The following is a 12,303-nucleotide window of genomic DNA, read 5'->3' as shown; positions in this document are numbered from 1 at the left end:
CCCTCCGCCCCGCCCCGCCCCGCCCCCGTGCCTGCCTGTGATTGGTGCCCTCGGCCCAGGGGCGGGACCTCGGCGGCGGAGCGCGCGCAGCGGTGGCGTCAGTCCGGTGCGACCTCCGGCGCGCGCGGCCGTCCCCGGGCGCTCCCCCGAGTCACCGTCATGGCGGCCTCGCTTATGCTGCGGCAAGGACGGTCCGGGGCGCTGAAGGTAAAGGGGAGCGGGGCCGCGGCGGGGAGGCCGTGTAGGGCCAGGGCCCTCTCCGGCCGTCCTGGTGGGCCGTTGACCCGCCTCCCGGGTGCAGGAGGGGACGCCGGGCCGGAGCAAGTGGCCGTGGGGCGGGCGTGGCGGGCCTGGCGGGCCGGCGAGCGGGCGCTGAGCCCGGCCACAGCCCCTTGGCCGACCCTGATCACCTGAGGAGCGCCAGGCGCGCGGGGCCGGGGCCACGGGGCCACGGGGCAGGTGCGAGGGCTCCCAGGTGTCAGAACCGTTAAGGACAGCGTCTTGACCTCTTGTTTAGCCCGGAGAGGAGAGGAGGGGACTTTCAGGTACCTGGTTCACCTGGTAACTTACCGGGCAGCCACTGGGAAGTCAGCCTACATTACCCCATCTGTGAAAAGAGGAAGGAAGAAGGGCTTTCTTTGCCATATAGAAAAAAATGTAAGGCCCCCTAACTGTAAATTTTAAACTGCTCTTACTACAGAAGCACTAACTGTTCATTGCAAAGTAGAGTATAGATCGATGGGGATACCTGTTTCAGAGAGTCCGCCGTTTAGTCCTTGAAATACCCGCTTTTAAATGATTGTTTCAGCTCTCATGTGTACACATAGACGCGTACTTGCAGTCATAAACATAGAAAACATATTTTTACCTTCACATATGTAGGAGAGGCACCTCTGTTCTTTATCCAGCTCCTAGAAAAGTGCTCAGCCCATAGCAGCTGTTAGTAAGTACATGCTGAGTGAATTATCAGTTTATAAGATGTTTGCCACTTACAATATAAACGGTTGAGAAGCAGTTATTGTTCGTCTACATCATTATTAACAGCCAAATAGTATTTCTTCTACTTAGCGTTCTAAGTATAGGAAAACATTCTACAAAAAAAATCAGAGTATTTTGTAGGTTAATAGGTAATTGGGGACTACAGAAAGTGTGCACGGGAGAAGATCTGTTTTGACATTTCTTGGAGTTACATAATTAATAATGACTGTCCTGTGGTTTTTTTCTTGCAGTTTTTTTTTTTGTATTTTCCAAAATTTCCATAACACATACGTTACGGAAATTGTAATAACTATGAGAAATATACCATATGAATGCTTAGTAATAACACATAGTATTTCTGTGTTGTAACAGCTTCTAAATGGCATTACTCTAAAATGTCCATATTTGTTCATTCTTCTGTCAGACTATGCTCCTAGAAGCACGAGTGTTTCGAGGACTTGCTTCCACGGTTTCTCTCTCTGCAGAATCAGGGAAGAGTGAAAAGGGACTGCCACCGAATTCCAAGAGGCAAAGTCCACCAAAAAGTAAGATTTTAATGGTAGTCGTAAGGGAAAGAGAATGCAAAGCAAATAAATCAGTGTGCTTTCCAAGCATGAAAAGTTTTACTAACTACGTAATTTGATTCTTCATTTCCAGCAGTGTCCAGATTATAATCAGACATAAGATCTGTGATGGATTTTAGACCAAACATATCAGTCATGTAACAGTCTTTGACTCAATATTTAGTCCCGAACCAGTTCTGCTTGTGTTTTCTAAGTGCCATACTCTAACACGCAGCAAGGGGATGCGGAGTGCAAAGGCGGGGGCATTTAGATGGCCCAGGTACAGATCCCACACTCCCATGGTAGCTCTGAACTCCACCTTGCTTTTCTTTTTAAAAAAAATTTTTTTTTTAAGATATTATTTATTTGAGAGAGAGAGAATGAGAGACAGAGCATGAGAGAAAGGAGGGTCAGAGGGAGAAGCAGACTCCTGCTGAGCAGGGAGCCCAATGTGGGACTCGATCCCGGGACTCCAGGATCATGACCTGAGCCGAAGGCAGTCGCTTAACCAACTGAGCCACCCAGGCGCCCCCACCTTGCTTTTCTTCCCCCAGTTGTGGCTTTTCTCAGCGTCTCTGAAACTCAGATGTGGCTTCCCAGGCTTTGGTTGGCCATGGTCCAGGGTTGCAGGCATCTTTTTATGACCGTGGAGAGGGAGTTAAGGGCAGGCACCGTTCTCCATTACAACTTACTTTGATGAAGCATGATGTCTGATCTGTTTCCAGCTCTTTTCATAGTCATTTTGATTGTTATTGCTGGTTTTTACTTTTTTTTTTTCCCTCCTGAATACCAATGTAGCATATCCTCATGGAAGGAAAATAGAAAGTGTGACAGTATATTTTAAATACTTCTAGGAATTTTATTTTCTACTCCCTGTTCATTACTAAAAACTGATTATAGGGGCATCTGGCTGGCTCAGTCCCTGGAGCATGCGACTCTCCGTCTCCAGGTTGTGAGTTTGAGCCCCACATTGGGTGTAGAGATTACTTAAAATCTTAAATAAAAAAATGAAAGATGTATATGTACAGTCTCTGCAAACCTTTGACTTTTATATGTGGTTCAGAATGATAATTTGAGTTTGTCTTATTTTCATCATTTACCATTTCCTCAGTTTGAATATTTGAAAGTGCTTAGATATTTTTTGTTTTATCCCTCCTTGGAGTACACACAAAACCACTGGTAGCATTTAAAATATTGGCCCAGTTGAGTGTGCTAGCCCCTGACTGCCTTTCATGCCCCATCGATTGAGGAAACACCCCTTCCTGATGGTGGCTCATTGCCTGGAGGCCTGAATTCAGCTCAGGTGAATTCTTTTTAACTCAGAATGTTCTATTCTGTTTAACTCAGTCCAGTTTTAAATCCAGTGTTCTTTCTTTTTTTTTTTTTTTAACGAAACCAGAGTGCCATGATCACTCCTAAAAAAACGTTTACAGCCAGAATATCGGTTCAGTTATGCATTATGCCTGGCACATTTTTGACATTCTTTCACTGTTTACTGATGATTAGTTGCATCTCATTACTAATGTTATCGCTGCCTTTGGTGAATTTTAGTCTTGTATCTGCTCTCCTACCTCCTAGGTTTATGACACTGAACTAATGAATGAGTGGAATGGGGTGCTGGGTCATGGGACAGTTTTGGGTGCAGTTATGAGAAGGGAGCACTGAGCTGGGAGTTGGGCTTGGGCCTGTGTCGTTTCCGCCCTTGGACGCAGTACCTCCCTGCCAGAGCGGGGCCAGCGCGAGATGCGCGTGTGTGCTGTGTCCATCATACAGTGCTTCCAGGTGGGAAGACAGGATCCAGAACCACACTGTCTCTAATGCACATTACATTTATGTCCCATAATTTTTTTTTTTAAAGATTTTATTTATTCATCTGAGAGACACAGACGCAGGGAGAGAGGCAGAGGGAGAGGGAGAAGCAGGCTCCCTGCCGAGCCAGGAGCCCGATGCGGGGCTCGATCCCAGGACCCTGGGATCATGACCTGAGCCGAAGGCAGATGCTCAACCATCTGAGCCACCCAGGCGCCCCTGTGTCCCATAATTTAAAAATAATTTTAGGGGCGCCTGGGTAGCTCAGTCGTTAAGCGTCTGCCTTCGGCTAAGGTCATGATCCCGGGGTCCTGGGATCGAGCCCCGCATCGGGCTCTCTGCTCGGCAGGAAACCTACTTCTCCCTCTCCTACTCTCCCTGCTTGTGTTCCCTCTCTTGCTGTCTCTCTCTCTGTCAAATAAATAAATAAAATCTTTAAAAAAAAAAAAAGACAAAAACTATCATTATAAAAAAAGTTATAATAATTTTAATCCGTGTATGAAGATGCTTCTAAATTGACATGTGCAGGTCTCCATGTCTACCTGAAGTGTCAGTACTTAAAAGACCGGTTGAGTGTCAGATGCACAAATGCTTTTTGCCTGCTGGTGGCACATTGCCAGCTTAAACCCCTGTCCACTCTCAGTGGCTTTGGGAGCTCTAACAGAAGTTGCCTGCATGCAGACTGGTCCCTGAGCACTCACCCTTAGGGTCCCATCTCTAGTCAAAGGGACTGCCTCAGAGTCAGGAGCCGGGTATTACAGAACGCCTTCTGCCTCATTCTCTCTGGAGCTCCAGCTTCTTGTGGCCTGTGCTTCCTTCCTGCGGGGACCCACCAGTACAGATAAGAGTCCAGGGTCTCCTGGTAGGTCCCCCCTCCCACAGAACTGCCTGGCTCCCTGGCTTTGATGTTCCTTTGAATCCGGGCACTAGGCTGAGGCTTACCACAATCTGTATTCAGTCATTGCTGTGTCGCTTTTTAAAGAATCTGCCAGGAAGCCAAAGTTAATTATCCATTTCAAGTCCTTATTTCAGTTTGAAACGTGAGGAATCTCTGGAAATAGGGATTCTTTGTATTTAATCCTAACCAACGGTGCCAGGCACTGTTCCATGCACTCCATATAGTCTCTTGTCTGGTCCTCACAACCCCGTGAGGTAGATAGTAGTATCCCTGCAACGTAGATGAGAAAGTAGAGGGAAGAGAGCCGTGAGCTACTCAGGGTCACACATATGTCAGTAGCGGAGCCGGTCATGAACCCAGGTAGTAAGCCCCCACTGTCTGTGTTTTTAATCACTGTGCTGTCTTGCCTCTGAAAAAAAATCTAGATTCTCATGTATTCATTAAAAAAAAAAAAAAACTTTATAGCCCTGTACATCTAAAAAAAAGCTTTTAATTAGCATATAAAATTTGAGTAACTGATTCCTTCATGTTGTCAAAATGTGCGTTTGTTTTTGAATATGCTTTGTTTCCAAGATGAGTTTTGCGACCCAGTGAGAAGATATGGACGAATTCTAAGGTGGCTAATCCATTTCAAACACCAATAGTCATTTTTGCCTTTAATAGGGAGACTACTAGGGGTGCCCGGCTGGCTCAGTCAGGGAGCACACGACTCTTGATCTCGGGCTTGTAAGTTCGAGCCCCACATTGGGTGTAGAGGTTATACTTAAAAATAAAATCTTTAAAAAAAAAAAAAAAGCTTTGATAGGGAGACCACTAAAAAATTGAAGGTCATGCCCTCACTTTTCAACTGAGCAGAAAAGAGATTCGGGAAATGTAAGTTCTGTTTTGAGAGGAGATAGAGAAGCAGTAGGACTTCTCTCGGTGCTGTTACTAGAATTTGTAGGCCTTTATTGTGCGTAGGCTGTTATGGTCATTTATATGATCTCTGACAGAGTAGAAACAGTCCACAAAAGTCCCCGGTTTGTGCTGTGAGACAGGCCTCCGTGGCTAGACTTATTTACGTAGCGTTGTGCTTTCATATGATTTTCAAGGAAGGTCAGCATCAAACTAAAACATAGAGTGTATGGGCACCCTGCCTCTAGATAGAAGTAAGAGACTTCATGTAAACAAACCAGTAGGGTCATAAAGTGAGAGCCCTCATTCCTCTACATCAGAGGGCTGTTTTTCGGGTGACCTCATTCTGCACTGCACGGTTGGGTGCAGACTCTGGAACAGCGTTTACTAGTGGCAGCTCCAGATCATTGCGGCAACTTCCTTTTGAGTCACAAGAGGACACTGGGCCCGGGCTGCAGAGGGCCAGAAATTGGCTGTCATTAAAAAGCAAAATCCAGGGGTACCTGGGTGGCTCAGTTGGTGAAGCATCTGCCTTCAGCTCAGGTCATGATTTCGGGGTCCTGTGATCAAGTCCCCACATCAGGCTCCTTGCTCAGCGGGAGTCTGCTTCTCCCTTTCCCTCTGCCCTTCCCTCCAGCTCATGCTCTCTTGCTCTCTTTCTCTCTCAAATAAATAAAATATTTAAAAAAAAGCAAAATGCGGGGCACCTGGGTGGCTCAGTCGTTAAGCATCTGCCTTTGGCTCAGGTCATGATCCCAGGGTGCTGGGATCGAGCCCTGCATCGGGCTCCCTGCTCCACAGGAAGCCTGCTTCTCCCTCTCCCACTCCCCCTGCTTGTGTTCCCTCTCTCGCTGTGTCTCTGTCAAATAAATAAATAAAATCTAAAAAAAAAAAAAAAGCAAAATGCATTACCCTGTTTTAGTCTATTAGCCTTTCTATGAAATTCTTCCAATAATTTAGCATGAATAAAAGAAACCTTAAAACATTCTTATTTCATATCATAGAAATTTCCTTTTCAAACAGAATTTCTAAATGATATCACTGTTGATCCCATTTGAAATTTTCTTTCCATTTTCAGTAGATGATAAACCAACCTATAGTGTGATTTTGATAACTTATTTGCAGTTTTTTAAATCTCCACAACATATTTTGGAAGATTCAGGCATTGTAACTTTTCTATTCAAAGCAGCCTATCTAAGATGTGCCTTATTTTAACTTAATTTTTCATACTTGGAAAATTTAGGCTCCACATAGACATGGATGAATGATAGAGGTGAGCAGGCTGGGGGGTATAGGGGCCACGAGGAGTTTCTGAGCTGATTCAGGTAGAATTTAGAGAGAGAGAGAGTTCAAGTGCATGTACACTCCTTCACCTCATTTTTATGTTTAACGTGGTCCTAGAGTTCTGTGTGAGTTCTGAGAGTTAGCTGCATCAGCACCTGCTCGGCATTCAGAATGCAGATTCTGGGCTGGTAGGTAGCCACAGCCTCAGACGTGGCATGGAGGAGGTGGTACTGCTGGTGCTGGGGGAGACGATGGCGGAGGGGGAGGTGATGGTGGAGGTGGTGGTGCAGGTGGTAGGTGTGAACAGTCACTCTGCTCTGCCGTGCCGTCGTGCCCTTTCACACTGCCCATTTTCCTCTCTGTGGCCCATGTCTGATTTGTGGTTACTCCTCCGTTTTCTGTGATCATTTCCTGTCATTCTGTCACGTGCAGGTCCCTGAGCTCAGAAAACAGTGAGAACCTGTTGTGGATACTGGTAAGACAGTGAGGTTAGGAATACATTTTTTCCACTTGAGAGAAGTAGGGTTGAAATCTCTTCAGTATCAAATAGACTCCTACACTTGAAAATAAAGACTCTGCATTTGGAGTTTGCTCATCTGTAATGTATTTTTAAGATTTGCTTTAGATTTGGAAAGTAATTTTAAAGAGTTTATTTATTTATTTGAGACAGAGAGAATGAGAGACAGAGAGCATGAGAGGGAGAAGGGTCAGAGGGAGAAGCAGACTCCCTGCCGAGCAGGGAGCCCGATGCGGGACTCGATCCCGGGACTCCAGGATCATGACCTGAGCCGAAGGCAGTCGCTTAACCAACTGAGCCACCCAGGCGCCCCTGGAAAGTAATTTTAACTTAGAAACACTTGTCTTATATTTTTCCTCAAATCTGTATGGTTAGAAAAGATTTTCCACCTGAGAAAATTGAATGAAGTTGGTTCTAATCAATGTACTATGCAATTTTATTTTTTTAATAATTGACTCTACAAAATGCAAGGGTTTTATATTAGCACTTCTTTTTTTTTTTTTTCCAGCTGAAAACCTGCTGTTTCCAATGATATACACATCAAGTTATTTTAGACTTTTTTGGTCATGTAATACTTTTCTCTGGCTAAAGAAGTCCCCAAATGACTTGTGATTTTGAAGGACTTCTCTTCCCCATGGGGCACATTCATTTGAACGAAATTCTTCCCACCCCATGACCCCCCCAGTGCTCACACACACATATGCATACACCCAAATGATGCAAACCAGGCTCTTGTCCCTGTTCTGCTCTACTGTTTTGTTCAGAAAGTTCAGGCTCATCCAGTATGGATGACTTTCTTAATATTTGAGAAGCATCAGTTTTTTAAAGATTTAAGAAATTACACATTTTTTTTTTAAGATTTTATTTATTTATTTGAGAGAGAGTGAGAAACAGCATGAGAGGGGAGGGGGTCAGAGGGAGAAGCAGACTCCTCGCTGAGCAGGGAGCCCGATGTGGGACTCGATCCCAGGACTCCGGGATCATGACCTGAGCCGAAGGCGGACGCTTAACCAACTGAGCCTCCCAGGTGCCCCAAGAAATGACACATTTCTAAAACCTGTAGTAGTCATTTGGAAATATCTTAGAGTTTAACCATTTGAAATTTGGATGAAATAGTAGTTTAAAAATTATCATCAAAGAAGCTCTCATTGTGAAAAGTGGAGACAAGTTTGTTACTTCTGTTGGTAAAAATCCCTGTTTTTAAATTTTTTAGCTGCAAAGAGAAACATATACATTTCTTACTGTTCTCCTGTTGTGTGGCTTGGCTTTGACCTAAGAATGTGTTCTCGTGGAACATTTCTTAGGATAATTACATTGAAGATATTATAATAACAAGCTGTTAATAATGAAATGTCTGTGACTTACTGATGAATTTAGATTGTTTTACAAAATATTGAAAATAATATTCCTCTTTATGCCATTTCCTAGATGTAGTGGAACCAAAGGAGAGGGGCAAGCTACTAGCCACCCCAACAGCAGCTGAATTGTCCAAAAACTTGTCTTCACCCAGTTCTTACCCATCAGTTGTGAATCAGGGCGGGATGGTAGCTAGCCCTCGCCCCAGTCCCGATGATAGCATGCTATTCACAGATGAAGGGGTTCCAGAGTTTTTGTCAAGAAAGACTTTGGTAGAGTTTCCTCAAAAAGTTCTGCCTCCATTCAGAAAACAGGGTTCGGATTCAAAAGCTCTTCAGGAGAACAGGGGAGGGACAGATGATTCATCGTCCTCTTCGTCTAGCTCCTCCGACTCAGAGTCTGACGAGGAGGGCAGCGCCTCCAAAGTTGATCCTCAGATGATGAGGAAGGGCAAAGGAGGGCTTCCAAAACCGCAGGCCTCCCGTTCCCTTGAAAACAGAGCCCCCAAAATTGCAACATCAGCCAAAGAGAAGACCCAGTCACAGCAGGGACCGCCAGACCCCAGCCTTCCAGAGAGACCCCGTCAGGCAAAGAAGAAAGGGCCCACTGTGAAGCCATTAGAGGACAGAAAAGACACTAAACCAAAAACCACAACACCCAAGTTACAAGCAGACCAAGAGTTTATGACGCAAAACGTCAAGGAAAAACAAATGGAGAAAATATTTAGATCAAGTGAAAAAGATAAAGAAAGTCAAACGCCACCTGAAGTTAAAAAAGTCTTAGCTGACCCTACAAAGTCAAGATCGTCTACACGGCCGGCTGGCATCCCGGTGCCCGTGCAGTTGTCTGAAGGAACCGGAGAAACCCTAGCGGCAGGACAGCTGCACACACCTCCTGCGACCAGAGAAAGGCATTTGGAAAAACAGGTATTGGAACATGATGGAGAGGTGGCATTTCCCCCCGTCGACAAGGAAAGTTCGGGAAAGCAGGTAACGGGAGGAATCCTGAAGGCTCAAGAGGAGATTTTGGAAGACCAGGTACCAGGACGACATCCAAAGCCAGCTCCTGTTCCTAAGGAAGGCGTTTTCGAGGACAAGACCGCAGGCCCGGAGCTTGAGGGAAGAGACGAGATGGCTGTAGAATCGGCGCCTCGCCTGGAAGAGCCGGACGACACCCAGGGTATAGCTTGACTTGTGCTCTCTTGAGAACCTCCTTTCCTGTGTGGGTGGCGGGCCGCTGGAGGCCCATGCGGTGTGCACAAGCGTTCCAGGTAGTCGGCCCGTTCCGCGGTCTCAGCTAAGCAGAGGATGCCGTGATTGTGAATACTGCACACCTTAGCACGGCCCCTGGGGCACTTTCCGCTGACTCCGCAGTGGAAGTGGGAGCGCTGGGTCATTTCTGCCCCCTGGCACCTCCCTTAACTTTGGAGGCGGTCCACGGGTCCGTTTCGTGAACCTGCCGAGCCTCTTCTCAGAGGAAGGGGTCCCGGGTGACGCCCTCGGCCGTGCTCGCCCTGCTGGGAGGGTCCGAAGGGCAGCTGCTGGGAGCAGTGTCTTCACATTCCTTAGGCCTGAGGGGCAATCCACGTGTTAGGAATCAGAGCAGGAAGTGACCCAGGGGCACCCCGGAACCGCTTCCATCTTCTTTCCACCGGATGACGTTTCCTTCTCTGATTCACCCGGAAAACACAGTGGGCTGCTTTGTTTTTCCATACTGAATTTTTATGAAGGGCTATTTTGCCATCATAAATGTTTAGTATTTTATTCCTTTTATGCTGCCGTCTGGCGGTGCACTGACAGTTATAGAGGCATGTGCAGTCGGGGGTCCTGGCGACGCAGGGAGGGCAGGCTCCGGGTTCAGAGCCTGGTTCCGCAGAATGCCTGTAAAATGCATTACTAACAAACCCGGCCCCTTCCTGTTTGCTCTGTAGTCTTCCTAAAGCCTCCCCCTTGCCTGATGTTATGTGATCATTGTTACTGGTTACTGGTTATGTGGACAGAATTTATGTGTTTTCTTCCCTCCATTTTCTCCCTCTGTTATTAATACGCAAAAGTGCCCGCGCTTGCCAGACTGGTCAAGACATCAAGAACCGCATTTCCTGATTCTACTGCTTCAGTCATTCTGCTATGAACTGGAGAGGAATGCCCAAACCTTTAGGATGATGACAGGGTTTTCACATTGCAAACCATTTTGAAAACAGTTTGCTTCTAATTTTTCATGGACGTGTCCTTTTCCCCACATCCCTTATGCCCTTCGGAGGCTAAGGCCACCACCACCCTGGAGCACAGCCCATTGGCGGGTGTCCCTAAGTCTTCCTGCTCCCGCCGCCTGGCCCCTTGCCCTCTGGCGGGATTGATTTTCATACAAGTTTTCTGAATCCATATTTCCCTTCAGTTAACACCATCCCTGTATCTGCTTTGAAGATGTCCCTACCCCACATTGGGAGTCTCTGCTCCTTGAGATTGGGAAGATGTCAGGTCTGAATAAGACATCGTTTTTGTTTAATACAACTGAACACATGAAAAACAAAGCTTTTGATATGAATTCAAATAGGGAAACTATTTAGGTTATTTTCTGTGCAGCCCGTGTAGAAGTTGGGAGAGCCCCAGTGGCAGAAGTCTAGGATCAGCAGGCACATCACCCGGCCCTCTGCCCGCCACCCCCACAAGCCACACCTCGTGCCCTCTTACCACCTGGCCCGGGGCAGGAGAGCTGCATTTCTTTTGCTTCAACCACACACTTTTAGTTCTATGATTACCAAACATTTTTTCTCCACGAAAAGAAAGAAAATCTAGTTTGTATATTTTAATCTGAATCTAAAGTATACCAACAACTTTTTCAGAAAACGTTGAAAACTATACACCTCATTTCCATTTCCCCTTAAGTTGGTTGTTGTGTTATTACAACAGGGTCTGTCTAATTTTCTTGTATCCAGAGACTTAACAGCCTTAACTTAAAGCTCCTGCTTTCTGTAAATGGTTTATTTCTAAGACAGATTTCTAAGAGATCTGTTGTTTTTTTTTCTTCCATCTTTAAGTGGCCTGAAAGTCCCTCCATAACCATTATAGGCATTTTCAAAATTCTGCCAAGTACAGGACCTAGAAGTCTACAAAGTCAGGTATTAGGACACATTGTAAGAACCATCCCATTGCCCCCATTGTGAAGGCTGTGTGTTTTAGAATACATTTTCCTTGATTTTGCTTCTGAAGATCCTGTTGCTTTCACAGGTTTTCTAATTAGTTAATTTCAAGCAGGGTGTGTGAGGAATGCTGGGTGCACGGGTGTCTGAGCTGAGCCCTGCAGAGGCACTTTCTGTCCCGTGTTTTCACAGGCCTTGCTTTTCCCCACAGAGCCTGCTCAAGCCGCTGGCCTTGCCGAGCCGTTCGATAACACCACGTACAGGAACCTCCAGCACCATGACTACACCCCGTACACCTTCTTAGACCTCAACCTGGACCTGTCCAAGTTCAGGATGCCTCAGCCCTCTTCAGGACGGGAGTCGCCTCGCCACTGAGCGCTCCCTTGAGAGAGTAAACCTTCTGGTGTCTGGGCAGCAGAAATAAAATCCGCACCAGTCATGAGGCCTGACGTGTATAATCGGTGTCCCTTTTACCGTGAACAGTGAATTAACAACACTTCTCTTTGTTCAGCATGCATTTAGAAACATCTGTACAGAAGGATTTTTCTCCCATGATCCGTAACCTCAGAGAATTGTAGGCACTTTCCATCACTGTGATCCCACTATGTCGAGTGCCTGGCCAGTTTAACGTTAGTCTGCTTCACCAGCTAGGTGTTGAGAAATGTAATGATAACTTCTAATTTGGTAGACCTAGTTCTTGATAAAGCAAAATTAGGAGTTTTACTAATTTTAACTACTGTACTACAAAGGAATTAAACATTAAATATAGCACTTTATTATTAGAGAAGGAACAGAATCCTTCTGTTCACCTGAATTAAGTATTAGATGTAGACTCAGGGAAGTTTTCAGCGGTGGGATTAGGGAG

At 45.9% G+C, this 12,303-nt stretch overlaps 1 protein-coding gene across 2 annotated transcripts; it reads left to right on the top strand.

Moving 5' to 3' along the window:
• The first annotated feature begins 49 nt into the window (after nt 1-49).
• On the top strand, nt 50-11,887 carry NDUFV3 (NADH:ubiquinone oxidoreductase subunit V3). Of its 2 annotated transcripts, XM_064578365.1 has the most exons (4): nt 50-207; nt 1,403-1,523; nt 8,372-9,478; nt 11,650-11,887. In XM_064578365.1, exons 1-4 carry the CDS (start codon nt 160-162, stop codon nt 11,811-11,813), a joined length of 1,440 nt encoding a protein of 479 aa, XP_064434435.1. In that variant the 5' UTR covers nt 50-159; the 3' UTR covers nt 11,814-11,887. The 2 variants fall into 2 exon arrangements, with proteins under 2 accessions (XP_064434435.1, XP_064434439.1); XM_064578369.1 differs by lacking the exon at nt 8,372-9,478.
• Nucleotides 11,888-12,303: the final 416 nt, after the last annotated feature.

Source organism: Mirounga angustirostris, unplaced genomic scaffold (genome assembly GCF_029215605.1).
Source record: "Mirounga angustirostris isolate CCGP_5_RB_7025 unplaced genomic scaffold, mMirAng1.0.hap1 SCAF_1, whole genome shotgun sequence".
Classification (NCBI taxonomy): domain Eukaryota; kingdom Metazoa; phylum Chordata; class Mammalia; order Carnivora; family Phocidae; genus Mirounga; species Mirounga angustirostris.
This window is presented reverse-complemented; position numbering and strand designations above follow the sequence as displayed.

What these genes read in the sequence shown, in the direction of transcription:
- NDUFV3 (XM_064578365.1), top strand. Translation starts at nt 160, where the DNA reads ATGGCGGCCTCGCTTATGCTGCGGCAAGGACGGTCCGGGGCGCTGAAG. An exon ending in GAGGCAAAGTCCACCAAAAA is followed by an intron (nt 1,524 to 8,371) that starts GTAAGATTTTAA and finishes GCCATTTCCTAG; the next exon opens with ATGTAGTGGAACCAAAGGAG. An exon ending in AGAGCCGGACGACACCCAGG is followed by an intron (nt 9,479 to 11,649) that starts GTATAGCTTGAC and finishes TTTTCCCCACAG; the next exon opens with AGCCTGCTCAAGCCGCTGGC.